At 46.0% G+C, this 26,914-nt stretch overlaps 1 protein-coding gene across 2 annotated transcripts; it reads right to left on the bottom strand.

Moving 5' to 3' along the window:
- Positions 1-8,432: 8,432 nt before the first annotated feature.
- LOC139235021 (E3 ubiquitin-protein ligase MARCHF5-like) lies at positions 8,433-26,849 on the bottom strand. 2 transcript variants are annotated; one of them, XM_070866103.1, is made up of 7 exons: positions 26,736-26,849; positions 21,852-22,054; positions 18,839-18,969; positions 17,505-17,688; positions 12,771-12,937; positions 9,953-10,142; positions 8,433-8,906 (listed from the first exon to the last, which is right to left on the bottom strand). In XM_070866103.1, the coding sequence occupies exons 1-6, from the start codon at positions 26,768-26,770 to the stop codon at positions 9,984-9,986; spliced, it is 879 nt and encodes a 292-aa protein (XP_070722204.1). In that variant the 5' UTR covers positions 26,771-26,849; the 3' UTR covers positions 8,433-8,906; positions 9,953-9,983. The 2 variants fall into 2 exon arrangements, with proteins under 2 accessions (XP_070722204.1, XP_070722203.1); XM_070866102.1 differs by having other exon boundaries at positions 8,433-10,142.
- Positions 26,850-26,914: the final 65 nt, after the last annotated feature.

Raw genomic sequence — 26,914 nt, 5'->3', positions numbered from 1 at the left:
TTTTGAAGTGTAGTCACTGTTGTAATGTGGGAAACACGGCAGCCAATTTATGCACAGCCAATTCCCACACACAGCAATGTGATAATGACCAGATAATCTGTTTTTAGTGATGTTGTTTGAGGGATAAATATTAGCCAGGACACCGGGGATAACTCCCGACAAAGGGGTAATCGACCTGAAAGTTTAACTCTGTTTCTCTCTCAACAGATGTTGCCTGACCCGCTGAGTATTTCCAGCATTTTCTGTTTTTATTTCAGATTCCAGCATCCGCAGTATTTTGCTTTTGTATCAGGGATAACTCCCCTGCTGTTCTTCGAAACAGTGGCGTGGGATCTTTCACATCCACCTTAGGGAGCAGACAGGGCCTCGGTTTAACGTCTCATCTGAAAGGCAGCACATCGGAGAGTGCAACACAGCCTCAGCACTGCACTGCGTGTGTCAGCCCAGGTCTTTGTGCTCAAGTCTCTGGCATAGAGAAACAGGAATGACTGTGTTATGTCTTTAATACATAGATCTAAGTCAGCATGGATTGGTGAAAGGGAAATTATGCTTGACAAATCTTCTGGAATTTTTTGAGGATGTTTCCAGTAGAGTGGACAAGGGAGAACCAGTTGATGTGGTATATTTGGACTTTCAGAAGGCTTTCGACAAGGTCCCACACAAGAGATTAATGTGCAAAGTTAAAGCACATGGGATTGGGGGTAGTGTGCTGACATGGATTGAGAATTGGTTGTCAGACAGGAAGCAAAAAGTAGGAGTAAATGGGTACTTTTCAGAATGGCAGGCAGTGACTAGTGGGGTACCGCAAGGTTTTTTGCTGGGGCCCAGCTGTTTACATTGTACATTAATGATTTAGACGAGGGGATTAAATGTAGTATCTCCAAATTTGCGGATAACACTAAGTTGGGTGGCAGTGTGAGCTGCGAGGAGGATGCTATGAGGCTGCAGAGTGACTTGGATAGGTTAGGTGAGTGGGCAAATGCATGGCAGATGAAGTATAATGTGGATAAATGTGAGGTTATCCACTTTGGTGGTAAAAACAGAGAGACAGTCTATTATCTGAATGGTGACAGATTAGGAAAAGGGGAGGTGCAACGAGACCTGGGCGTCATGGTACATCAGTCATTGAAGGTTGGTATGCAGGTACAGCAGGCGGTTAAGAAAGTAAATGGCATGTTAGCCTTCATAGCGAGGGGATTTGAGTACAGGGGCAGGGAGGTGTTGCTACAGTTGTACAAGGGCCTTGGTGAGGCCACACCTGGAGTATTGTGTACAGTTTTGGTTTCCTAACTTGAGGAAGGACATTCTTGCTATTGAGGGAGAGCAGCGAAGGTTCACCAGACTGATTCCCGGGATGGCGGGACTGACATATCAAGACTGGATCAACTGGGCTTGTATTCACTGGAGTTCAGAAGAATGAGAGGGGATCTCATAGAAACGTTTAAAATTCTGACGGGTTTAGACAGGTTAGATGCAGGAAGAATGTTCCCAATGTTGGAGAAGTCCAGAACCAGGGGTCACAGTCTAAGGATAAGGGGTAAGCCATTTAGGACCGAGATGAGGAGAAACTTCTTCACCCAGAGAGTGGTGAACCTGTGGAATTCTCTACCACAGAAAGTAGTTGAGGCCAATTCACTAAATATATTCAAAAAAGAGTTAGATGTAGTCCTTACTACTAGGGGGATTAAGGGGTATGGCGAGAAAGCAGGAATGGGGTACTGAAGTTGCATGTTCAGCCATGAACTCATTGAATGGCGGTGCAGGCTCGAAGGGCCGAATGGCCTACTCCTGCACCTATTTTCTATGTTTCTACCCTTATGAATGACTCCACGAGGTCTAGTATTGTACTTGAGCTGTTGTGACCTTAGTCCCATTTATTGTAACTCGAGTGAGGCACAAGCATGGTGGGCAGCCTTTTATACTGGGCCCTGCACACCTATGCAGGTGACCCTCAGGTCTCCCACCGCAGTGCCCTCTGGTGGCACACCTTATGTGACTATACAGTTAGTATACATGGTCTACATACATGACAGACTGTACCTTCCTAAAATCCAAGTCTTAAGTAAACAGCGCATGGAATTCATGAGAACAGAGCTAAATAAGAAGCTTTACCGTTACTTTCTACTGCTGATCATGACCAGGGCCACTGATGTGTGATGACTGAATAAATCAAATTCAGGTTCTCTTACATGGCATTCCAGCATTATCACCAGTGTTGTTGGATCACATTTTGTGATTCTTTGTTGAAAAACTGCAAACCTGTGGCCTTGATCAGGAGTTTGATCATGAGTGTGAGTACAGCACAGAAGCAGGCCATCAGGCCCAGCGGGCCCTTGCCAGCGTTCATGCTCCACCCTACTTCATCTAACCCTATCCACACGTCCTTCTGTTCTTTTCTCCCTCATGTGTTCATCCTGCTTCCCGTTAAGTGCATCTATGATATTCGCCTCAACTACTCTTTGTGATAGCGAGTTCCCCGAGGGGGCGTGACAGGGTAGATGCAGGGAGGATGTTTCCCCTCGTGCGGGAATCTAGAACTAGGGGGCATAGTTTCAGAATAAGGGGTCACCCATTTAAAACGGAGATGAGGAGGAATTTCTTCTCTCAGAGGGTCGTGAATCTGTGGAATTCGCTACCCGAGAGATCTTTGGAGGCTGGGTCATTGAATATATATTTAAGATGCAGAGAGACAGAATTTTGAATGATAAGGGAGGCGAGGGTTATGGGGAGCGGGCGTGGAGATGGAGTTGAGGCCAAGATCAGATCAGCCATGATTGTAGTAAATTGCGGAGCAGGCTCCTATTTCTTATGTTCTTATTCTAACCACTCTCTGGGTACAGAAGTTTCTCTTGAATACCCTATTGGACTTATTAGTGACTACCAAGGCTGGGAACTCAACATCCAGGGGTATTCAACATTCAGGAAGGACAGACAGAAAGGAAAAGGAGGTGGGGTAGCATTGCTGGTTAAAGAGGAAATTAACGCAATAGTAAGGAAGGACATTATCTTGGATGATGTGGAATCGGTATGGGTAGAGCTGTGGAATACCAAAGGGCAGAAAACGCTAGTGGGAGTTGTGTATAGACCACCAAATAGTAGTAGTGAAGTTGGGGGACAGCAAACAAGAAATTAGGGATGCGTGCAACAAAGGTACAGCAGTTATCAGGGCGACTTTAATCTACATATAGATTGGGCTAATATGTCGAGGAAGCAACTAGAAGGCTGGCCATCCTAGACTGGGTGATGTGTAATGAGAAAGGACTCATTAGCAATCTTATTGTGCGAGGCCCCTTGGGGAAGAGTGACCATAATATGGTAGAATTCTTTATTAAGATGGAGAGTGACACAGTTAATTCAGAGACTAGGGTCCTGAACTTTAGGAAAGATAACTTTGATGGTATGAGACATGAATTGGCTAGAATAGATACTTAAAGGGTTGACGATGGATAGGCAATGGCAAACATTTAAAGATCACATGGATGAACTTCAACAATTGTACTCCTGTCTGGAGTAAAAATAAAACAGGGAAGGTGGCTCAACCATGGCTAACAAGGGAAATTAAGGATAGTGTTAAATTCAAGGAAGAGGCATATAAATTGGCAAGACAAAGCAGCAAACCTGAGGACTGGGAGAAATTTAGAATTCAGCAGAGGAAGACAAAGGGTTTAATTAGAAGGGGGAAATAGAGTACGAGAGGAAGCTTGCTGGGAACATAAAAATTGACTGCAAAAGCTTCTATAGATATGTGAAGAAAAAAGGTTAGTGAAGACAAACGTAGGTCCCTTGCAGTCAGAATTAGGTGAATTTATAATGTGAAGAGAGAAATAGCAGACCAGTTGAACAAATACTTTGGTTCTGTCTTCACAAAAGACACAAATAACCTTCTGGAAATACTAGGGGACCGAGGGTCTATTGAGAAAGAGGAATCGAAGGAAATCCTTATTAGTCGGGAAATTGTGTTAGAGAAATTGATGGGATTGAAGGCCAATAAATCCCCAGTGTCTGATAGACTGCATCCCAGAGTAGTTAAGGAAATGGCCCTAGAAATAGTTGGTGCATTGGTGATCATTTTCCAACGGTCTATCGACTCTGGATCAGTTCCTATAGACTGGAGGGTAGCTAATGTAACACTACTTTTTAAAAAAGGAGAGAGAAAACGGGTAATTATAGACCGGTTAGCCTGACATCAGTAGTGGGGAAAATGTTGGAATCCATTATTAAAGATGAAATCGCAGCGCATTTGGAAAGCAGTGACAGGATCAGTCTAAGTCAGCATAGATTTATGAAAGGGAAATCATGCTTGATAAATCTTTTAGAATTTTTTGAGGATGTAACTAGTAGAGTGGACAAGGGAGAACCAGTGGATGTGGTGTATTTGGACTTTCAAAAGGCTTTTGACAAGGTCCCACACAAGAGATTGATGTGCAAAATTAAAGCACATGGTATTGGGGTAATGTATTGATGTGGATATAGAACTGGTTGGCAGACAGGAAGCAGAGTCGGGATAAACGGATCCTTTTCAGAATGGCAGGCAGTGACTAGTGGGGGTGCTGCAGGGCTCAGTGCTGGGACCCCAGCTATTTACAATATACATCAATGATTTAGATGAAGGAATTGAGTGCAAAATCTCCAAGTTTGCAGATGACACTAAACTGGGTGACAATGTGAGCTGTGAGGAGGATGCTAAGAGGCTGCAGGGTATCTAAATGTGAGATTATCCACTTTGGTGGCAAAAACATGAAGGCAGAATATTATCTCAATGGTGGCAGATTAGGAAAAGGGGAGGTGCAACTAGACCTGGGTGTCATGGTACATCAGTCATTGAAAGTTGGCATGCAGATACAGCAGGCAGTGAAGAAGGCAAATGGTATGTTGGCCTTCATAGCTTGGGGCTTTGAGTATAGGAGCAGGGAGGTCTTATTGCAGTTGTACAGGACCTTGGTGAGGCCTCACCTGGAATATTGTGTTCAGTTTTGGTCTCCTAATCTGAGGAAGGACGTTCTTGCTATTGAGTGAGTACAGCGAAGGTTCACCAGACTGATTCCGGGGATGGCAGGACTGACATATGAGGAGACTGGATCGACTGGGCCTATATTTACTGGAGTTTAGAAGGATGAGAGGGGATCTCAGAAACATATAAAATTCTGACGGGACTGAACAGGTTAGATGCAGGAAGAATGTTCCCGATGTTGGGGGAAGTCCAGAACCAGGGGACATAGTCTAAGGATAAGGGGTAAGCCATTTAGGACTAAGATGAGGGGAAACCTCTTCACTCAGAGTTGTTGACCTGTGGAATTCTCTACCACAGGGAGTTGTTGATGCCAGTTCGTTGGATATATTCAAGAGGGAGTTAGATGTGGCCCTTACAGCTAAAGGGATCAAGGGGTATGGAGAGAAAGCAGGAAAGGGGTACTGAGGTGAATGGTGGTACAGGCTCGAAGGGCCGAATGGCCTACTCCTGCACCTATTTTCTATGTTTCTATTTATGACCTCTAACTTTAGTCTTTCCCCATTAGTAGAAACACTTTCTCATGTCTAACCTATCGAACCCTGATACAATTTTAAAACCTGCATCAGCTCGGCCCCTCAGCGTACAGAGAACAGCAGCAGCAACACCAAACCTGTGCAAGGGAGACGACAGAAAGCGGCAGACACTCAAGCTGTGCAGCAAGTGTGGCCAACCTTTCAAAACACAAGAGCCAGAAAAAGACATTCTCTACCCACAAAGAATCACAAGCTCTAAATATAGTGCTAGTAGGCTCACTGCAACCACATGTGTACCGTGCAAGTAATTCTAAAACCTAGCTTGAATGTGACCCGTAACAGACTTTGTTTCCAGTCATTTACTTGAAATCTGGATTGTACTCCCATTCCTTCCTGCTCTGATCTATTTCCCGTCATTCACTCGCTCATTCTCGCTCCCTATTTCTTCTGGCAAGACTGCAACTTGCATCAAGTCCAATGTGAAAGGGATTTAAATGAACACTGACCTGGAATGGGAAGCAATTAATGATGCAATATGTATGCACACACACACGCGCATAGTGGCTGCAGTGTGCACCATCTAAAAGCTTAGACCAGCCCTCAAATCTTCCACCAATCACATGGTCTACAGGACTGTAGTAATACCCGCCCTCCTGTATGGCTCAAAGACATGGACCATGTACAGTAGACACCTCAAATTGCTGGAGAAATACCAACAACGATGTCACCACAAGATCCTGCAAATCCCCTGGGAGGATAGACGCACCAATGTTAGCGTCCTCGACCAGGCCAACGTCCCCAGCATTGAAGCACTGACCACATTCGATCAGCTCGGCTGGGCAGGCCACATTGTTCGCATGCCTGACACGGGAGTCCCAAAGCAAGCGCTCTACTCGGAACTCCTTCACGGCAAACGAGCCAAAGGTGGGCAGAGGAAACGTTACAAGGACACCCTGAAAGCCTCCTTGATAAAGTGCAACATCTCCACCGACACCTGGGAGTCCCTGGTCAAAGGCCGCCCAAAGTGGAGGAAGTGCATCTGGGAGGGCGCTGAGCACCTCGAGTCTTATCGCCGAGAGCATGCAGAAATCAAGTGCAGGCAGCGGAAGGAGCGTGCGGCAAACCTGTCCCACCCACCCTTTCCTTCAACAACTGTCTGTCCCACTTGTGACAGGGACTGTGGTTCTTGTATTGGACTGTTCAGTCACCTAAGGACTCATGTTTAGAGTGGAAGCAAGTCTTCCTCGATTCCGAGACTGCCTATGATGACGGTGGCACTGCAGCAACTCACCAAGGCTTCTTCGACAACACCTCCCAAACCCGCCACCTCTACCGCCTGGAAGAACAAGGGCAGCAGGCGCATGGGAACACCACCACCTCCACGTTCCCCTCCAAGTCACACACTATCCTGACTTGGAAATATATCAGCCATTCCTTCATCGTCGCTGGGTTACAATCCTGGAACTCCCTCCCTAACAGCACTGTGGGAGCACCTTCACCACACGGACTGCAGCGGTTCAAGAAGGCGGCTCACCACCACCTTCTCAAGGGCAATTAGGGAGGGGCAATAAATGCTGGCCCTTGTCAGTGACGCCCACAAATAAGGAACTAATTTTTAAAAATATCTTCCAAGGCACTTCACACGTAATCAGTCAAAATGGATGTGGTAGGTTTTGAGGAATATTTTAAGAGGAGAGAGGTAGAGAGGTTTCGGGAGGGAATTGCAGAGCTTAGGGCCCAGGCAGCTGAAGGCACGGCCGCCAATGGTGGAACGATTAAAATCGGGGACGTGCAAGAGGCCAGAATTGGAGCAGCGCAGATATCTTGGGAGGATTGTAGGACAGCAAGGCTTTAGGTGCATCGCTCACCTCTGTACAGGTGAGTTCATTTGTTTCCCTAGTGTCATTGCGACACACCTGCTTGTGTCGCCACATTCAGCCATTTTAGGAGTAGAATAGACTACAAAGAACATTACTTGCCTTGTAAATCGTGCAGAACAGTGAACAAGTACCCCACTGCTCCCTGTCCTACCCAGCAAGACTTAGGATGGCACAAAGGAAAATATAGCCCCTTTCAAGGCCACCGGATGTCCCAAAGCGCTTTACAGCCAATGAAGTACTTCTGAAGTGTAGTCACACTTGTAATGTGGGAAATGCGGCAGCCAATTTGCGCACAGCAAGCTCCCACAAACAGCAATGTGAATAAAGGGTAAGCTATTTAGGACCGAGATGAGAAGAAACTTCTTCACTCAGAGAGTAGGTAACCTGTGGAATTCTCTACCGCAGAAAGTTGTCGAGGCCAGTTCGTTAGATATATTCAAAAGGGAGTTAGATATGGCCCTTACAGCCAAAGGAATCAAGGTGTATGGAGAGAAAGCAGGAAAGGGGTACTGAGGTTGAATGATCAGCCATGATCTTATTGAATGGCGGTGCAGGCTCGAAGGGCCGAATGGCCTGCTCCTGCACCTAATTTATATGTGTCTATGTGATAATGACCAGATAATCTGCTTTTGTTATGTTGATTGAGGGATATATATTGGCCAGGACACTGGGGCTAACTCCCCTCATCTTCAAAATAGTGCAGTGGGATCTTTTACGTTTACCTGAGAGAGCAGGGCCTCAGTTTAATGTTTCATCCGAAAGACGGCACATCCAACAGCACAGCACTCCCTCAGCACTGCACTGGAGTGTCAGCCTAGATTTTTGTGCTCAAGTCCCTGGAGTGGGACTTGAACCCGCAACCTTCTGACTCAGAGGCGAGGGTATAGCCCACTGAGCCATGGCTGACACTGACTACACAACTGCCATACTAGGCTGAGCAAGGACGGGGGAAGTAACTTGCACAGAAATAAGACAAAATACAGAGGCCCTGAAGCTTTAGAAATGACCCTGATGGCAAAACTCCCTCTCACTGACTAGAATTTACCAGAATCTCAAACTGGCAACAAATCAGAGGTGGCAATTTTATTAAATTAAACTTATTGAGAATCCCTAATGTTTTTTGCAGCTTAATTATTCCAAATTGCTTTACATAAATAAGAAAGAAAAACACAAATTTAAGAGCAATTATGACAGGTACCAAGGCAGGGAGCAGACCAAATTCCCTTAAAAATAAATTATTTTCTACAGATTAAAAAAAAAGACAAGTAACACGAAGCTTCAGCAAGTTTTCTCAGCTACAATATTCTACTTTTAAAACTTATATACATATATTTATAAAATCAAGTCATTGATTTTGATGCACAAGTTCTATTGCAGTTCCCACAAGGTTAAAAGGGTCAACATGTGAGGTAAGCCCACTTATAATGCTCGGTTTGTGCTGCTTGCTTTAGCCACTGCGATGAGCAATGAAATCCTTCTGGGCGGAGCAGCAGCTCACAAAGCTCCAGTTAAAGTCATCACACTTCCACTCTTCCATATGGCCTGAAATATCACAGGATCTGGCATAAGAATTACTACTACACAAAAAGAAAGTCGCTGATTCGGAGATACCACTTGCGACCCCCACCTCCCCCTTTCACTGTTGGCAAAACTGCTGCTGGGAGTGCTTCCTCCCTTGGTCGCACGCCCAGCTATTGGGTTGCTGACTGAGCGGAGATTCGTCGCTGTCCCCTCTCCAGCAAAGGGCATGAGGATGCTGCTGGGAAGACAGCTTATCCCAGCTCTCGTACAGCCACGGAGGGGGCCCGCCCGGTTACAACAGAACGCCGGGACCTATAGTTAGTTATTCATCACCTCTGGTGAGGAGATGGCCAGTCTCCGTGTGGAAGAGGCCCACAGCGGCACATTTGAAACGAGGAGCTGTGAGTATATGTGTATGTGTGCGAGAGTATATGTATGCGAGAGTATGTGTGTGTGTGTGTGTGTGTGTGAATATATGTGTGCGAGTGTGTGTATGTGTATGCGTGAATGAGTATGTATATGTGTGTGTGTATGCGAGTGTGTGTGTGAGAGTATGTGTGTGAGAGTATGTGTGTGAGAGTATGTGTGAGTGAGTGTCTGTGTGAGAGTATGTGTGAGTGAGTGAAAGCGTGCGTGAGAGTGTGAGTGAGTGAAAGTGTGCGTGTGTATGTCAATCGCAGCTGCAGACCCATGTCCTACCACTCCATGGAGCAACACTCCTTACAGCAGGCCTCGGTACTGCTTGGGGATGGTGGCCTTTAGCAGAAAGCTAACGATTGGCAGTAGTCTTCAAGTATCACAAAATAAAACATTAAATCAACAAAGCAGTTAAAGAAAAACAATTAGAGGAGGAAGTAACAATTAAAAACGAGGGGAAATATTCTGTCTGGCAAAAAACGAACTGATGGTACATGGATAAACACAACGACTGGGCCCCAATTCCAAGCCAGCGCATGGCTGTCTGGGAATGGGGCGACGGCCCCTGAGTGGGATTATACCTAATGCCAATTCCAGTGGGCCGGAGAGTCGGAAGAGCAAAGAGTCTACCCCAGCGCAGCCCTGCTCACATCTCAGCTGATCATTCCCTCCCTCGCTGCTTCAGTCACTCCCAGAGTCCTCGTAGCCCGCCTGCAGCTCTTCCTGCTCCTCTCCCCGCTCAGGGTAGTTGAGAATCCGGCGGTTTGCTTGGATGAGATATTGCTGTTGTCTGAAGTAAACCTTCAAGGCCCCTTTGATAGCAACAAAGGCAATCCCACCCTACAAAAAGAGAGACATTAAAATCGAGAATCCGGACTATACACACGTCAATAAAGCATTGGAGAGTTAAATGTACCACGGACTGTCAATGTCCCTTCCGATAAGGTTCACCTCGATATTCCTTCTTTAATAATTCCAGATGAACTCCATAGCTACACTGGCAACCCTCCAATTTCTCAACCAAACATCCATTGGAATCGTAGCATTTCACAGCACAGGAGACCATTCGGCCCATCATGCCCGAGTTGGCTCTCTGAAAGAGCTCTCCACAGTCCCATTCTGCTTTCTCACCCCATAGTGTCAGCTGCGCCTCAGTGGGTAGTACTCTCGTCCCCGAGTCAGAAGGCTGTGGGTTCAAGTCCCACTCCAGAGACTTGAGCATAAAAACTAGGCGGACACTCCCAGTGCAGTGCCGAGGGAGCGCTGCACTGTCGGAGGTGCTGTCTCTCGGATGAGACATTAAATCGAGAGCCCTGTCTGCTCTCTCAGGTGGATGTAAAAGATCTCACGGCGCTATCCCCACTGTTGCAGTCAAAAAAAAATTCAGTTTGGATTCATGCACTGTTTGCAGCTCTGTGGTTGGGCCTGATGGTTTTCTTCCTAAAACTTGCAATGTTTGAATCATACAGCACAGGCCATTCGCCCCATCGTGCCTGTGCCAGTTATTTTGAAAGAACTATCCAATTGGTCATTCTCCCCCAATTTCTCTAGTCTGTACATATAACTGAAGTCTTTCATCCCTGGTACCAATCTAGCAAATCTCCTCTCCACTTCACTCTCTCCCAAGGCCTTCCTTCCTAAAGTGTGGTGCCCAGAACTGGCCACAATACTCTAGCTGGGGCCCAACCAGTGTTTTTGCCTTTGTTACCACTAGAATTGACTACTCCAATGCACTCCTAGCGGCCACCCACATTCTACCCTACATAAACTAGGTGGTGATCTAAAACTCGGCTGCCCGTGTCCTAACTCGCACCAAGTCCTGCTCACCCATCATTCCTGTGTTCGCTGACCCACATTGGCTTCCGGTTAAGCAACGCCTCGATTTCAAAATTCTCATCCTTATTTTCAAATCCCTCCATGATCTTGCCCCCTTCCCTATCTAGAACATAAGAATTAGGACCAGGAGTAGGCCATCTAGCCCCTCGAGCCTGCTCCGCCATTCAACAAGATCATGGCTGATCTGGCCGCTCCCTGTAACCTCCCCTGTAATCTCCTCCAGCCCCACAACCCTCCCTCGAGATGTCTGCGCTTCTCTAATTCTGCCCTCTTGAGCATCCCTGATAATAATTGCTCAACCATTGGTGGCAGTGCCTTCTGTTGCCTGGGCCCTAAGCTCTGGAACTCCCTGCCTAAACCTCTCCGCCTCCCTTTCCTCCTTCAAGACGCTCCTTAAAACCTCCCTCTTTGACCAAGCTTTTGGCCACCGGTGCGAATTTCTACTTATGTGGCTCAGTGTCAAATTTTTTCATCTCATAATAATCCTGTGAAACGTCTTGGTATATAAACACAAGTTGTTGTTGTTTTATAAAGATTTAGCAGAACATCCTGGCTTTTGTACTCCATGCATTTAGCAATAAAGCCAAGAATCCTGTGAACCTTTAACAAGCTTCTCAACTTGTTGTGCCACTTCAAAGACTGGTGTACGACATACTTAAAAAAAAAAGTGCAATGCAGAATCCAAAATACCTGCATTTATATAGCGTCTAATCACAATCTTAAGGAAACGCTCAAGAACGCTTCACAGGGACTGATTTGCTTTGTGAGTGAAGACAAGCAGCAGAGAGATGAAGGACCAGTTAATCTATTTCTGGCAGTGTCAACTGAGGAAGGAATGTTGGACAGCACCCCAGAGAATCATCTGCTTCCCTTCCAGTAGCACCACGAGATCTTTGGACTGGAAAATGCAGATGGGGCGTGGTTTAAGGTCAGGAGCTCCAAAATTGCCCTACCTGCTCAGCATCAGCTGAGATCGTGTACTCAAGATGCGAAGTTGGGCTTGGATGACTCACGTGAGGGATGAGAGTATGACCAATTGAGCTTATAGTATCAGCCGTGACTCATTTGGTAGCATTCTCGCCTTGGAGTCAGAAGGTTCAAGTCCCACTCCAGGGACTTGAGCACAAAAATCTAGGCTGACACTCCCGGTGCAGTGCTGAGGGAGCACTGCACTGTCGGAGGTGCCGTCTTTCGGATGGGACGTTAAATCGAGGTCCCGTCTGCTCTCTCAGGTGGACCTGAAAGATCCCACGACACTATTTCGAAGAAGAGTGGGGGAGTTATCCCCGTAGTCCTGGGCCAATATTTAACATTAATTATCTAGTCATTATCACATTGCTCTTTGTGGGAGCTTGCTATGCGCAACTTGGTTGCCATGGCTCCTGCATCACAACAGTGCATATACTTCAAATGTACTTCATTGGCTGTAAAGCGCTTTTGGGGCATCCAGTGGTTGTGAAAGGCGCTATATAAATGCAAGTCTTTCTTCTTCCTCGCACAGGAGAAATGCAAAGTCTTAAAGCCAGCCTCGTGAGGTCACAGTTCAAAGAACGCTGACATAGGTAGAACTGTGCCCCAGCACACTCAGGAGAGAGGGGGAGATAACTGGAGCAGAACAGCAGGCACACTCACCAAGATAGTCCGCTGCAGGTTGGAGCTTACGCTGCTGAAGATGAGTTTGCCCACCATGCTGGAGATGGTGGGAAAGACGAGCGCACCGCACAGGATGCGAGAGACGGACATGTGGTCGCTCTGATAGCTGGTCTCAGCTGGCACACGAGGGATGGGGCATCCGAAACCTACACAACGCAGAAACATCAGCATCAACACAATCTGAACCGCCCACAAAATGAGAGCGCGACACGTACGCACAGACACCCACCCACACTGTGCGCTCAAGGGGGTGTCTGCCACTGGATGCCCCAAAGCGCTTTACAGCCAATGAAGTACATTTGAAGTATATTCAACTCACCTTGAAACAGCTGAAAATTAAATCTGGTCCTTTATGCAACAGTGACTGCACTTCAAAAAGTATTTCATTGGCTGTAAAGCGGTCATGAAATTCACTACATAAACACGAGTCTTTCTTTATGGCATCTACCTGATATGTTCTTATTAACGTTCAGTGGAAGTGACCTAAGAAATAGGAGCAGGAGTCACCCATTTGGCCCCTGCTCCACCATTCAATATCTTGGCTGATCTGATCGTGTCCCTCAAATCCACTTCCCTGCCCACTCCCCATAACCCTTTACTCCCTTATCAATCAAAAATCTGTCTATCTCCACCTTAAATATATTCAATGACCCAGCCTCCACAGCTCTCTGGGATAGAGAATTCCAAAGATTCACCACCCTGTGAAAGAAGAAATTCATTTGTGTTTTAAATGGGCGACCCCTTATTCTGAGCTGTAATGCTGTAACAAGACAGAGGATGAACCATCTCAACAACAGTGGGTAGTTGTTCGAAAATTGAAGCAGCTTCTCGTCATACATTAGTAAACACGGACAAGAAAGAGAGAGGCTCAGTCACTGAGAGCGCGAGCACAAGACAGGAAAGAGTGCGCGAGACGGATGGAAATTGTCTGAGGGAAAAGCTAAGTGCGCGAGAGGAGAGAGATATCTGAAACACAGTCAGACAGAAAGAGGAAGACACAGTCAGATAAAGATAGGGAGAGACAGTGCGAGAAAAGGACAAACTCAGAGGATGGTGTAATGTATTTGCTTCATGGGTTCTTTGCTTAAGAATTCAGAGCAACACATTGCTATTAAGAACTACCGGTAGTTGGTTTATTAACAAAGGTTTAACAATCACATCTACACATTACCAGTTCATCCACTAGGCTCACAACTGCATACCTCACTGTGGATGACCTAGACCCAACTGGCTAGGGTTTTATTGAGTCTTGTGAACATCACGTGACTGGCTAAGCCGCTCCCAATGCAACAGCTCTACCAACCTGTGTGCATGTATTACAGATGGGAATGTACCTGTGTTGCGTATCAGAAGAGGACAGGATCAAACAAGAGTACAGAAAAGGCAATGGGAAAGTGTGAAAGAGCCATAGTGCTGTTGGGAGGGGTTAAACCAATATAGTAGGGGGATGGGAACCTATGCAGGGAGACAGAGGGAAGTAGAATGGGGGCAGAAGCAAAAGATAGAAAGAAGAAAAGTAAAAGTGGAGGGCAGAGAAACCCAAGGCAAAAATCAAAATGGGCCACATTACAGCAAAATTCTAAACGGACAAAGTGTGTTAAAAAGACAAGCCTGAAGGCTCTGTGCCTCAATGTGAGGAGTATTCGTAATAAGGTGGAGGAATTAACTGTACAGGCAGCAATGAATGAATATGATATAATTGGGATTATGGAGACATGGCTCCAGGGTGACCAAGGCTGGGAACTCAACATCCAGGGGTATTCAACATTCAGGAAGATAGACAGAAAGGAAAAGGAGGTGGGGTAGTGTTGTTGGTTAAAGAGGAAATTAACGCAATAGTCAGGAAGGACATTCGCTTGGATGATGTGGAATCGGTATGGGTGGAGCTGCGGAATACCAAAGGGCAGAAAATGCTAGTGGGAGTTGTGTATAGACCACCAAACAGTAGCAGTGAGGTTGGGGACAGCATCAAACAAGAAATTAGGGATGCATGCAATAAAGGTACAGCAGTTATCATGGACAACTTTAATCTATATATAGATTGGGCTAACCAAACTGGTAGCAATACGGTGGAGGAGGATTTCCTGGAGTGTATTAGGGATGGTTTTCTGGGCCAATATGTCGAGGAACCAACTAGACGGCTGGCCATCCTAGACTGGGTGATGTGTAATAAGAAAGGACTAATTAGCAATCTTGTTGTGCGAGGCCCCTTGAAGAAGAGTGACCATAATATGGTAGAATTCTTTATTAAGATGGAGAGTGACACAGTTAATTCAGAGTCTAGGATCCTGAACTTAAGGAAAGGTAACTTCGATGGTGTGAGACGTGAATTGGCTAGAATAGACTGGCGAGTGATACTTAAAGGGTTGACGGTGGATAGGCAATGACAAATGTTGAAAGATCACATGGATGAACTTCAACAATTGGTAAAAATAAAACGGGGAAGGTGGCTCAACCGTGACTAACAAGGAAAATTAAGGATAGTGTTGAATTCAGGGAAGAGGCATATAAATTGGGCAGAAAAAGCAGCAAACCGGAGGACTGGGAGAAATGTAGAATTCAGCAGAGGAGGACAAAGTGTTTAATTAGGAGGGGGAAAATAGAGTACGAGAGGAAGCTTGCTGGGAACATAAAAACTGACTGCAAAAGCTTCTATAGATATGTGAAGAGAAAAAGATTAGTGAAGACAAACGTAGGTCCCTTGCAGTCAGAGTCAGGTGAATTTATAATGGGGAACAAAGAAATGGCAGACCAGTTGAACAAATACTTTGGTTCTGTCTTCATGAAGGAAGACACAAATAACCTTCCGGATGTATTAGGGGACCGAGGGTCTAGAGAGGAGGAGGAACTGAAGGATATCCTTATTAGGTGGGAAACTGTGTTAGGGAAATTGATGGGATTGAAGGCAGATAAATCCCCGGGGCCTGATAGTCTGCATCCCAAAGTACTTAAGGAAGTGGCCTTAGAAATAGTGGATGCATTGGAGATCATGTTCTAACAGTCTATCGACTCAGGATCAGTTCCTATGGACTGGAGGGTAGCTAATGTAACCTCACTTTTTAAAAAAGGAGGGCGAAAGAAAAAAAGGAATTATAGACCGGTTAGGCTGACATCAGTAGTGGGGAAAATGCTGGAATCAATTATTAAAGATGAAATAGCAGCGCATTTGGAAAGCAGTGACAGGATCGGTCCAAGTCAACATGGATTTATGAAAGGGAAATCATGCTTGATAAATCTTCTGGAATTTTTTGAGGATGTAACTAGTAGAGTGGACAAGGGAGAACCAGTGGATGTGGTGTATTTGGACTTTCAAAAGGCTTTTGACAAGGTCCCACACAAGAGATCGGTGTGCAAAATTAGAGCATATGGTATTGGGGGTAATGTATTGACGTGGATAGAGAACTGGCTGGCAGACAGGAAGCAGAGTCGGGATAAACGGATCCTTTTCAGAATGATAGGCAGTAACTAGTGGGGTGCCGCAGGGCTCAGTGCTGGGATCCCAGCTATTTACAATATACATTAATGACTTGGATGAAGGAATTGAGTGTAATATCTCCAAGTTTGCAGATGACACTAAACTGGCTGGCAGTGTGAGCTATGAGGAGGACGCTAAGAGGCTGCAGGGTGACTTGGACAGGTTAGGTGAGTGGGCAAATGCATGGTAGATGCAGTATAATGTGGATAAATGTGAAATTATCCACTTTGGGTGCAAAAACACGAAGGCAGAATATTATCTGAATGGCGGCAGATTAGGAAAAGGGGAGGTGCAACGAGACCTGGGTGTCATGGTTCATCAGTCATTGAAAGTTGACATGCAGGTACAGCAGGCGGTGAAGAAGACAAATGGTATATTGGCCTTCATAGCTAGGGGTTTTGAGTATAGGAGCAGGGAGGACTTACTGCAGTTGTACAGGCCTTGGTGAGGCCTCATCTGGAATATTGTGTTCAGTTTTGGTCTCCTAATCTGAGGAAGGACGTTCTTGCTATTGAGGGAGTGCAGCGAAGGTTCACCAGACTGATTCCCGGGATGGCTGGACTGACATGACGAGAGACTGGATCGACTGGACCTTTATTCACTGGAGTTTAGAAGGATGAAAGGGGATCTCATAGAAACATATAAAATTCTGACGGGACTGGACAGGTTAGATGCGGGAAGAATGTTCCTGATGTTGGGGAAGTCCAGAACCAGGGGACACAGTCTAAGGATAAGGGGTAGGCCATTTAGGACTGAGATGAGGAGAAACTTCTTCACTCAGAGAGTTGTTAACCTGTGGAATTCCCTCCCGCAGAGAGTTGTTGATGCCAGATCATTGGATACATTCAAGAGGGAGTTAGATATGGCCCTTATGGCTAAAGGGATCAAGGGGTATGGAGAGAAAGCAGGAAAGGGATACTGAGGTGAATGATCAGCCATGATCTTATTGAATAGTGGTGCAGGCTCGAAGGACCGAATGGCCTACTCCTGCACCTATGTTTCTATAGCAAGGGTTTTTTTTTGTCCGTATGTGAGATCAACTACTTCCCAAAAGTTATATAGATGGCAGAGAAAAATAAATCTTCAAAGTTAATATATTAATTAGTAATGAGGAAGGAGGTACTGAAAAGAATCATCTCAAATCTCTCAGCCTCCAGTCCAAGGGGAGCACCATTTGACAGCCCTGCCATTGGGACATATTCTGGGCACTGTTACCTGGGAAGAGGCTGGGGTCTCACCTGGGAAAATGTTGCTCAGAACCTGAAGCTTGCTGGAGTATTTGCGCCACATGCGAAGCACAAAGTCCTCCCACCGGATCATCTTGGCCAAGATAAGCATCACGGGGATGGTGGGCAGTCCCATGAGCAGGAAGAGTGGGTCTGCTCGCTCCATCAGGTCCAGGCCTTTCTTGTGTCCAACAACCTGCAGAGAGACCAAAGGCAGACCGAGTTACTGTGCAGTGCTCGTCACAGCTCATTTGTTGACGATTACAAAATCCGGGAGCCCCGCATCCCAACTCGCAGCAAGTCCCGCTCACCCGTCGCCCATGCTCGCTGACCTACATTGGCTCTGTTACGCCTCGATTTCAAAATTCTCATCCTTATTTTTCAATCTCTCCATGGCCTCGCCCTGCCCATCTCTGTAATCTCCTTCAGCCCCACAACCCCACCCAAGATGTCTGCGCTCCTCAAATTCTGCCCTTTTGAGCATCCCTGATTATAATCACTCAATCATCGGTGCCTTCAGGTGCCTGGGCCCCAGGCGCTGGAACACCCTCCCTAAACCTCTCAGTCTCTCTTTCCTCCTTTAAGACGCTCCTTAAAACCTATCACTTTGACCAAGCTTTTAATCATCTGCCTTAATATCTCCTTATGTTGCTCGGTATCAAATTAATTTTTGTCTTCTAACACTTCTGTGAAGCGCCTTGGGACGTGTTACTACGTTAAAGGGGCTATATAAATACAAGCTGTTGTTGTTGATTGCTGAGATTAGTGCAGATGAGGGAGGCTGTTCCACTGGAGGTGCCGACTTTCGGATGAGACGTGAAACCAAGGCCCCGTCTGCCCTCTCAGGTGGGCGTAATAGATCCCATGGCACTATTTCGAAGAGGAGCAGGGGAGTTATCCCTGGTGTCGTGGCCAATATTTATCCCTCAATCAACATCACTGAAAGAGAATATGGAGTTTGTAGTATGTAAATTGCCAGCTGTGGTTCCCACATTACAATGGTGACTGCACTTCAAAGAGCACCTCATTGACTATAGAGCGCTTTGAGGTGTCTATCGGTCGTGAAAGGCGCTATATAAATGCAAGTCTTTTCTTTTTAACTATTAAAGTTTGACTTCCGCATTCCACGGCAGCTGGGGGAATTTACATTCAGCTAACTCAACGCAGACTCCTCGTCTACACAATGGGTGCCTTTACCGACTGCACTATCTGGACTGCAGCTATTTGAAGGTTTCCCTTTGCGGGGGGTCTTACGTACAACGATTACTCATATGAAGTGGGCGACAACGTAACAATTCTTGGCTGCGGGGAACAGTATTGGTGCATTCGACAGTACGTGGGCCAACCTGCATTACAGTCACGGCTCCGTAAGTCACTGCCGACCAGTATACGGTCCCCACCACGATGCTGGCCGCTGCAAACGGGCTGGCTTTGGACAAGATGCGATCAACTTGGTGCAAGGAGTACACAACTGGACCTGAAGAACAGAGGCACAGAACCAATCGTCAGGAAAAATCTTCAAAAACACCCACTGCAAAAATACACCATACTATAAGGTTTCCGTTCTGACATCAATATTGCTTTGAAATCCCGCCTCGTTACGCTGGCTCCTGTTTGGAAAGCTTCTTCCCATACTTGGGAGTCTTAAACCTCTCCTGGAGCTTGGACAGTATAGCAGACCGTTTTTTCCCCTTCTGTCTCTCACTCTCTTTTCATTGCCAACTTATTGGTCCTTGTAATACATTTGCTTCATGGATTCTTTGCTTAAGAATTCATAGGAAGACATTGCTATTACATAAGAACATAAGAAATAGGAGCAGGAGTAGGCCACACGGCCCCTCGAGCCTGCTCCGCCATTTAATACGATCATGGCTGATCCGATCATGGATTCGGGTCTACTTCCCTGCCCGCTCCCCATAACCCCTTATCGGTTAAGAAACTGTCCATCTCTGTCTTAAATTTATTCAATGTCCCAGCTTCCACAGCTCTCTGAGGCAACGAATTCCACAGATTTACAACCCTCAGAGAAGAAATTCCTCCTCATCTCAGTTTTAAATGGGAGGCACCTTATTCTAAGATTATGCCCCCTAGTTCTAGTCTCCCCTATCAGTGGAAACATCCTCTCTGCATCTACCTTGTCAAGCCCCCTCATAAACTTATACGTTTCGATAAGATCACCTCTCATTCTTCTGAATTCCAATTAGAGGCCCAACCTACTCAACCTTTCTATTAGGATTTAGTTGGTTTATTAGCAAAAGGTTTATCACACTACACATTACCAGTTCAGCCACCAGGCTCACAACCACCTGCCTCATCGTGGATCCCCCGAACCCGGTTGGGGTTTTATTGAGTCTTGTGAATATCACGTGACTGGCTAAGCCACTCCTAACTCAACAGCTCTAACAGCCTGTGAGTATAATCACAGGTGCATACATTGCAGTGCTACTGTGGTCAGTGCTTTTCTGGGCTTTCCTGTACTTCCCGAGCTTCAGTTCCACAAGCTGAAACAGTTTCTTTGTCCTGGTAACTTCACTTTGTGAAATCAAGACTTGGAATTGCAGAGTCTCCTCATTTATTCCCACCCTCAAATTTCTCCCTAAACCATTTTGCTTCTCCACTTCCATCTCTGTCTTTAAGACCCAGTTCTTTGACCAAGCTTACCCTGACTAATATCTCCCCCTCTGGCTCAGTGTCCACTTTTCATTGCAGCTTTAAGTGTTTCGGGACATTTTTCTACATTAAAAGCACCATGTAAACCGCAAGTTGCCGTTGAACCATCGAAAGAGGCAGAACAGCGCGCCTCTGTTTAACCTTGCCCCTGATGATCGACACCTTTAGCACTGCACTCGTGTGTCAGTTTAGAATATACATTCAAACCCTGGTGTGGAACTTAAACCCAGAAGCATCCCGCAATCTACAGGTCTTTAATGCCCTGGTGTCACCCAGTCACACCGTGATTTATCTCATCTCACTCTTCTCATAGGAACATAAGAATTAGGAGCAGCAGTACGCCAAACAGTCCTTTGAGCCTGCTCCGCCATTCAATAAGATCGTGGCTGATCTTCAACCTCAACTCCACTTTCCCGCACTATCCCCATATCCTTTGAATGTCTTACTATCCAAGAATCTATCGATCTCTATCTTGAATATACTCAACGACTGAGCATACACAGAGGATTTAAGACACATATTTGGAGAGAGTCACTGCCTTAGCCTCTTAGGCAAGGTGCCTGAGCATGCATAGCACCCATAAACCTGGACAGGAGGGGTGGAAACCAGTAGATAAATACATCGACCCTGAAATTGCGGTCGGAGGCTTCTATCGGACGAACACCTCCGACCAGAGAATTTTTCCGAAAGTACCTGGTGGTCCCGGAGGAGCGTGGGATTCTGGTGGGAATGCCTTCTCTTCCCGCGCCGCGAAACGCTCTCCCGTCCTCCAGGTTCCCACGCAGAAGGTGCGGTCACGTGTGACTGCTCAACCAATCAGGTACCGTATTCTCAATTAATAGCAATGGGAACTCTGTATCTACGAGTTCTCATTGCTATTAATTGAGAGAAAAAAAGCCACAAACAATAACACCAAATAAAAAACACACCTCACATAATTAAAATTAATTCAAATTAAAGTTAATAAATATCTTATTTTTTTCCGAGTTTTTAAGAAGTTTTTTAAAATTATGGTTTCAAATAAATTTAATGCAGTGGGCAGGGTTTTTAAAAATAAAATGTGTTTTTTTTTTTAATTTAATTTTTAATGTTTTAAGTATGTTTTAAAACTCTTACTGCCTGTAATAGTAGGCTATGTGCCTGCTTTTATCAGGCGCAAGAGTTTTGAGGACATTTGCTGGGCAAGATCTGGGTAAATACCGCAATTTTGCTCGTGCAAGTGTCCTCGCTCCAGAGATGCGGAGGATCTGTCGAGCTGGAGCTTGACATAGAAACATAGAAAGTAGGTACAGGAGTAGGCCATTCGGCCCTTTGAGCCTGCACCACCATTCAATATGATCATGGCTGATCATGCAACCTCAGTACCCCACCCCTGCCTTCTCTCCATACCCGCTGATCCCTTTAGCCGTAAGGGCCACATCTAACTCCCTTTTGAATATGTCCAATGAACTGGACTCCACAACTTTGTGGCATAGAATTCCACAGGTTCACAACTGACAGATCGGAAAAGCCGGTTTTCTGCGCATGCGCATTGTGCGCTGAAAACCGGCTTTTGCGATGCCTTCCCGGGTCTGTACACACTCCGCACAGACCCCAGGGAGGCCGGGATTTCTGGGCCATTATGAATCGAAGGAATTTTTTTTGTGCTTCGTAGCCCATCGGGGAAAAGACAAAAGTCTCCTTACGTACCCAACTTTGGGAAGACAATCAGGTACTCTGTGTTACACTGTGGGCATGCCACCCGGCCTGTACTGTTCCCCTTCTGTTTCTCGTCGAGCCATCGCTGGAGACATGCCTGGTGGATCCATTTGGTGGATCCTTTGCAGCGGCACGGGCTTACCCATTCTGCAGAGCGATCGTCGAGGTCGGTGGCAAAGCACACCCAGCAGTTCCTGGGGGAAGCAATGGAGGACAGCATCGTCAAACACAAAGTAAGTTGTTGCCACGGTCTCTCTCTGATAGAAGGAGAACCCATAATAACTCTCGAGTAGATAAAAGAAAAATTTTAAAAGAAAATTGGGGTATGGGTCGCCAACTCTGGGTGCTCGTGTTCCTGGAGCTTTCATCACACAACCTGCAACCGCCCCACGATTGGTTGCCAGCCGCATCCATCCAAGCAGCGCTCGCTCAGCCCACGCACATTGCAAAGCAAACAGAATCTTTGTAATCTGAAATCTGTGATCTGACCGGATTTTTCTTGACTGTTTATCCCATCGCCACTATTTTTATAACTAATACAACCACAATAAGAACTTATATTTATACAGCACCTTCAACTTCGTGAAACGTCCCAAGGTGCTTCACAGTATTATGAGATAAAAATCTGACACCGAGCCGCACATGTAAAAATTAGCACAGGTGACCAAACGCTTGGTCAAAGAGGTAGGTTTTAAGGAGGATCTTGAAGGAGGTAGAGAGGCGGAGCGGTTTAGGCAGGGAGTTCCAGAGCTTGGGGCCCAGGCAACAGAAGGCATGGCCACCAATGGTTGAGCGATTATAATCAGGGATGCTCAGGAGGGCAGAACTAGAGGAGCGCAGACATCTCGGGGGGGTTGTGGGGCTGGAGTAGATTACAGAGATAGGGTTCAAAGAACATTTTTTTAAACTCTCACAATTTCTGTTTAATGCGCCTAAGATTTTCTTCTGGGTTTTGCTCGTAACAGTGCCCTGGAGTTTAATCTGTAATTCCTGGAAACTCTAGGACAATGACGGAAGGTTGGCAAACTTAGAATGGGAAGATGGCAAGAAAGAAAAGACTTGCATTTATATAGCGTCTTTCATGACCTCAGGACATCGCAAAGCACTTTACAGCCAATGAGATACTTTTTGAAGTGTAATCACTGTTGTAATGCAGTACAGTAGTAGAAACATCACTACATCCACTCCATCAAGCCCTTCCATAATCTATCAGGTCACCCCTGTTCTCGAGAAAAGAGCCCCAGCCTGTTAAATCTTTCCTGACAGGTATAAACTCTCAGTTCTCATACCATTTTAGTACATCTTCTTTTGCACCTTCACCAATACCCCTACATCCTTTTTAGAATATGGAGACCAGAACTGTTCACAGTAATCCAAGCGAAAGGGAAAGACTTGTGTTTCTATAGCGTCTTTCTGACCAATAGACATCCCAAAGCACTTTAAAACAAATTAAGTGCTGTTCAAGTGTAGTCGCTGTTGCAACATAGGAAACACGGCAGCCAATTTCCGCACAGCAAGTTCCCACAAACATAATGACCAGATAATTTCATGCAAAAGTCACCATTTAAACAGCACTGGCAAAAGCAGGGATTCTATAACTGATCAATATTAGTCAGGCGGCATGCCATTGAACCAATGGGGATATAATGCAACAGAAGCCACCAATTCTGATTTGTTGCCTGACGTTTAAAAAGAAAGTCTTGCATTTCGATCATGCCTCTCATCACCTCGGGACGTCCCAAAGCGTTTTACAGCCAATTAAGTACTTTTTGCCGTGTAGTCATTTGCTGTGTTGTAATTTGGAAAACGGGGCAATCAATTTGCGCACAGCAAGCTCCCACAGACAGCAATGTGATAATGTGACCAGGTAATCAGTTTTTTTGGTAAATTGATTGAGGGATAAGACACGTAAGAACATAAGAACATAAGAATTAGGAACAGTAGGAGGCCATCTAGCCCCTCGAGCCTGCTCCGCCATTCAAAAAGATCATGGCTGATCTGGCAGTGGACTCAGCTCCACTTACCTGCCCGCTCCCCATAACCCTTAATTTCCTTATTGGTTAAAAATCTATCTATCTGTGATTTGAATACATTCAATGAGCTAGCCTCAACTGCTTCCTTGGGCAGAGAATTCCACAGATTCACAACCCTCTGGGAGAAGAAATTCCTTCTCAACTCGGTTTTAAATTGGCTCCCCCGTATTTTGAGGCTGTGCCCCCTAGTTCTAGTCTCCCCGACCAGTGGAAACAACCTCTCTGCCTCGATCTTGTCTATCCCTTTCATTATTTTAAATGTTTCTATAAGATCACCCCTCATCCTTCTGAACTCCAACGAGTAAAGACCCAGTCTACTCAATCTATCATCATAAGGTAATCCCCTCATCTCCAGAATCAGCCTCGTGAATCGTCTCTGTATCCCCTTCAAGGCTAGTATATCCTTCCTTAAGTAAGGTGACCAAAACCGCACGCAGTACTCCAGGTGCGGCCTCACCAATACCCTATACAGTTGCAGCAAGACCTCCCTGCTTTTGTACTCCATCCCTCTCGCAATGAAGGCCAACATTCCATTCGCCTTCCTGATTACCTGCTGGACCTGCAAACTAACTTTTTGGGATTCATGCACAAGGACCCCCAGGTCCCTCTGCACCGCAGCATGTTGTAATTTCTCCCCATTCAAATAATATTCCCTTTTACTGTTTCCCCCCCCACCCCTCACATTTTCCGACATTGTATTCCATCTGCCAAACCTTAGTCCATTCGCTTAACCTATCTAAATCTCTTTGCAGCCTCTCTGTGTCCTCTACACAACCCGCTTTCCCACCAATCTTTGTGTCATCTGCAAATTTTGTTACACTCACTCTGTCCCCTCTTCCAGATCATCCATGTATATTGTAAACAGTTGTGGTCCCAGTACCGATCCCTGTAGCACACCACTAACCACCGATTTCCAACCCGAAAAGGATCCATTTATCCCGACTCTCTGCTTTTTGTTAGCCAGCCAATTCTCTATCCATGCTAATACATTTCCTCTGACTCCACGTACCTTTATCTTCTGCAGTAACCTTTTATGTGGCACCTTATCGAATGCCTTTTGGAAATCTAAATACACCACATCCATCGGTGCACCTTGATCCACCATGCTCGCTATATCCTCAAAGAATTCCAGTAAATTAGTTAAACATGATTTCCCCTTCATGAATCCATGTTGCGTCTGCTTGATTGCACTATTCCTATCTAGATGTCCTGCTATTTCTTCCTTAATGATAGCTTCAAGCATTTTCCCCACTACAGATGTCTATAGTTACCTGCCTTTTGTCTGCCCCCTTTTTTAAACAGAGGCGTTACATTAGCTGCTTTCCAATCCAATGGCACCTCCCCAGAGTCCAGAGAATTATAACAAATGCATCTGCTATAATTTCCGCCATCTCTTTTAATACCCTGGGATGCATTTCATCAGGACCAGGGGACTTGTCCATCTTGAGTCCCATTAGCCTGTCCAGCACTACCCCCCTAGTGATAGTGATTGTCTCCAGGTCCTCCCTTCCCACATTTCCGTGACCAGCAATTTTTGGCATGGTTTTTGTGTCTTCCACTGTGAAGACTGAAGCAAAATAATTATTTAAGGTCTCAGCCATTTCCACATTTCCCATTATTAAATCCCCCTTCTCATCTTCTAAGGGACCAACATTTACTTTAGTCACTCTTTTCCATTTTATATATCCCTCTTCATCAAAATAGTGCCATCAGATCTTTTAAGCCCACTTGAGAGAACAGACGGGGTCTTGGTTTAATATCTCATCTGAAAGACATTTTACTGCAATTATATAGGGTCCTGGTGAGACCGCACCTGGAGTATTGTGTACAGTTTTGGTCTCCTTACCTACAAAAAGATATAATTGCCATAAAGGGAGTGCAATGAAGGTTCACCAGACTGATTCCTGGGAATGGGGGGATTGTCCCATGAGAAGAGATTGAGCAGGCTCGGCCAATGTTCTCTAGAGTTTAAAAGAATGAGAGGTGGTCTCATTGAAGCATACAAAATTCTTACAAAGTTTGACAGGGTAGATGCAGGGTAGATATTTCCTCTGGCTGGGGAGCAGAGAACCAGGGGGGTCACAGTCTCAGAATAAAGGGGTCGGCTATTTAGGACTGAGATGTGGAGAAATTTCTTCACTCAGAAGGTGGTGAATCTTTGGAATTCTCTGCCCCAGAGGGCTGTGGAGGCTCAGTCGTTGAGTATATTCAAGACAGAGATCGATAGATTTTTGGATATCAAGGGAGGGATATGGGGAGCGGGCGGGAAAGTGGAGTTGAGGTAGAAGATTAGCCGTGATCTCATTGAATGGCAGAGCAGGCTCAAGGGGTCTACTCGTGTGCCTAATTATTATGATTATGCATTTATATAGTGCCTTTCACAACCACTGAAAGCACTTTAAAGCCAATGAAGTACTTTTGGAGTGTAGTCACTGTTGTAATGTGGGAAACGCGGCAGCCAATTTGCGCACAACAAGCTCCCACAAACAGCAATGTGATAATGGCCCAGATAATCTGTTTTTATTATGTTGATTGAGGGATAAATATTGGCCCCAGGACACCGGGGATAACTCCCAACGCTCTTCTTCAAAATAGTTGCCATGGGGTCTTTTACATCCAGCTGAGGGAGCAGACGGGGCCTCGGTTTAACGTCTCATCTGAAAGACGGCACCTCCGACAGTGCGGCGCTCCCTCAGCACTGCCCTGGGAGTGTCAGCCTGGATTTTTGTGCTTCAGTTCCGGGAGTGGGACTTGAGCCCACAACCTCCTGACTCAGAGGCGAGTGTGCTGCCCACTGAGCCCCCAGGAAAGTCCTTCCCCGGTCCCTCACCCCCAAACTCACCGCTCCAGGCCAGAGAAGCCCTCCCCCGTCGCCATAGTCCCTGTCACGCTCCGCCCGCCAACTCCAGGCCCCCGCTTTTGGGCCGCCGGCGTAGCCGCGCGCGGCCATTGGCTCCCCGCCAGAGCGCCCGTCCAATCGCGTCGCTCGCACCTCCCCCTTCCATTGGCTCCCCTCCTGCG

This window comes from Pristiophorus japonicus, chromosome 22 (genome assembly GCF_044704955.1).
Source record: "Pristiophorus japonicus isolate sPriJap1 chromosome 22, sPriJap1.hap1, whole genome shotgun sequence".
Classification (NCBI taxonomy): Eukaryota; Metazoa; Chordata; class Chondrichthyes; family Pristiophoridae; genus Pristiophorus; species Pristiophorus japonicus.
This window is presented reverse-complemented; position numbering and strand designations above follow the sequence as displayed.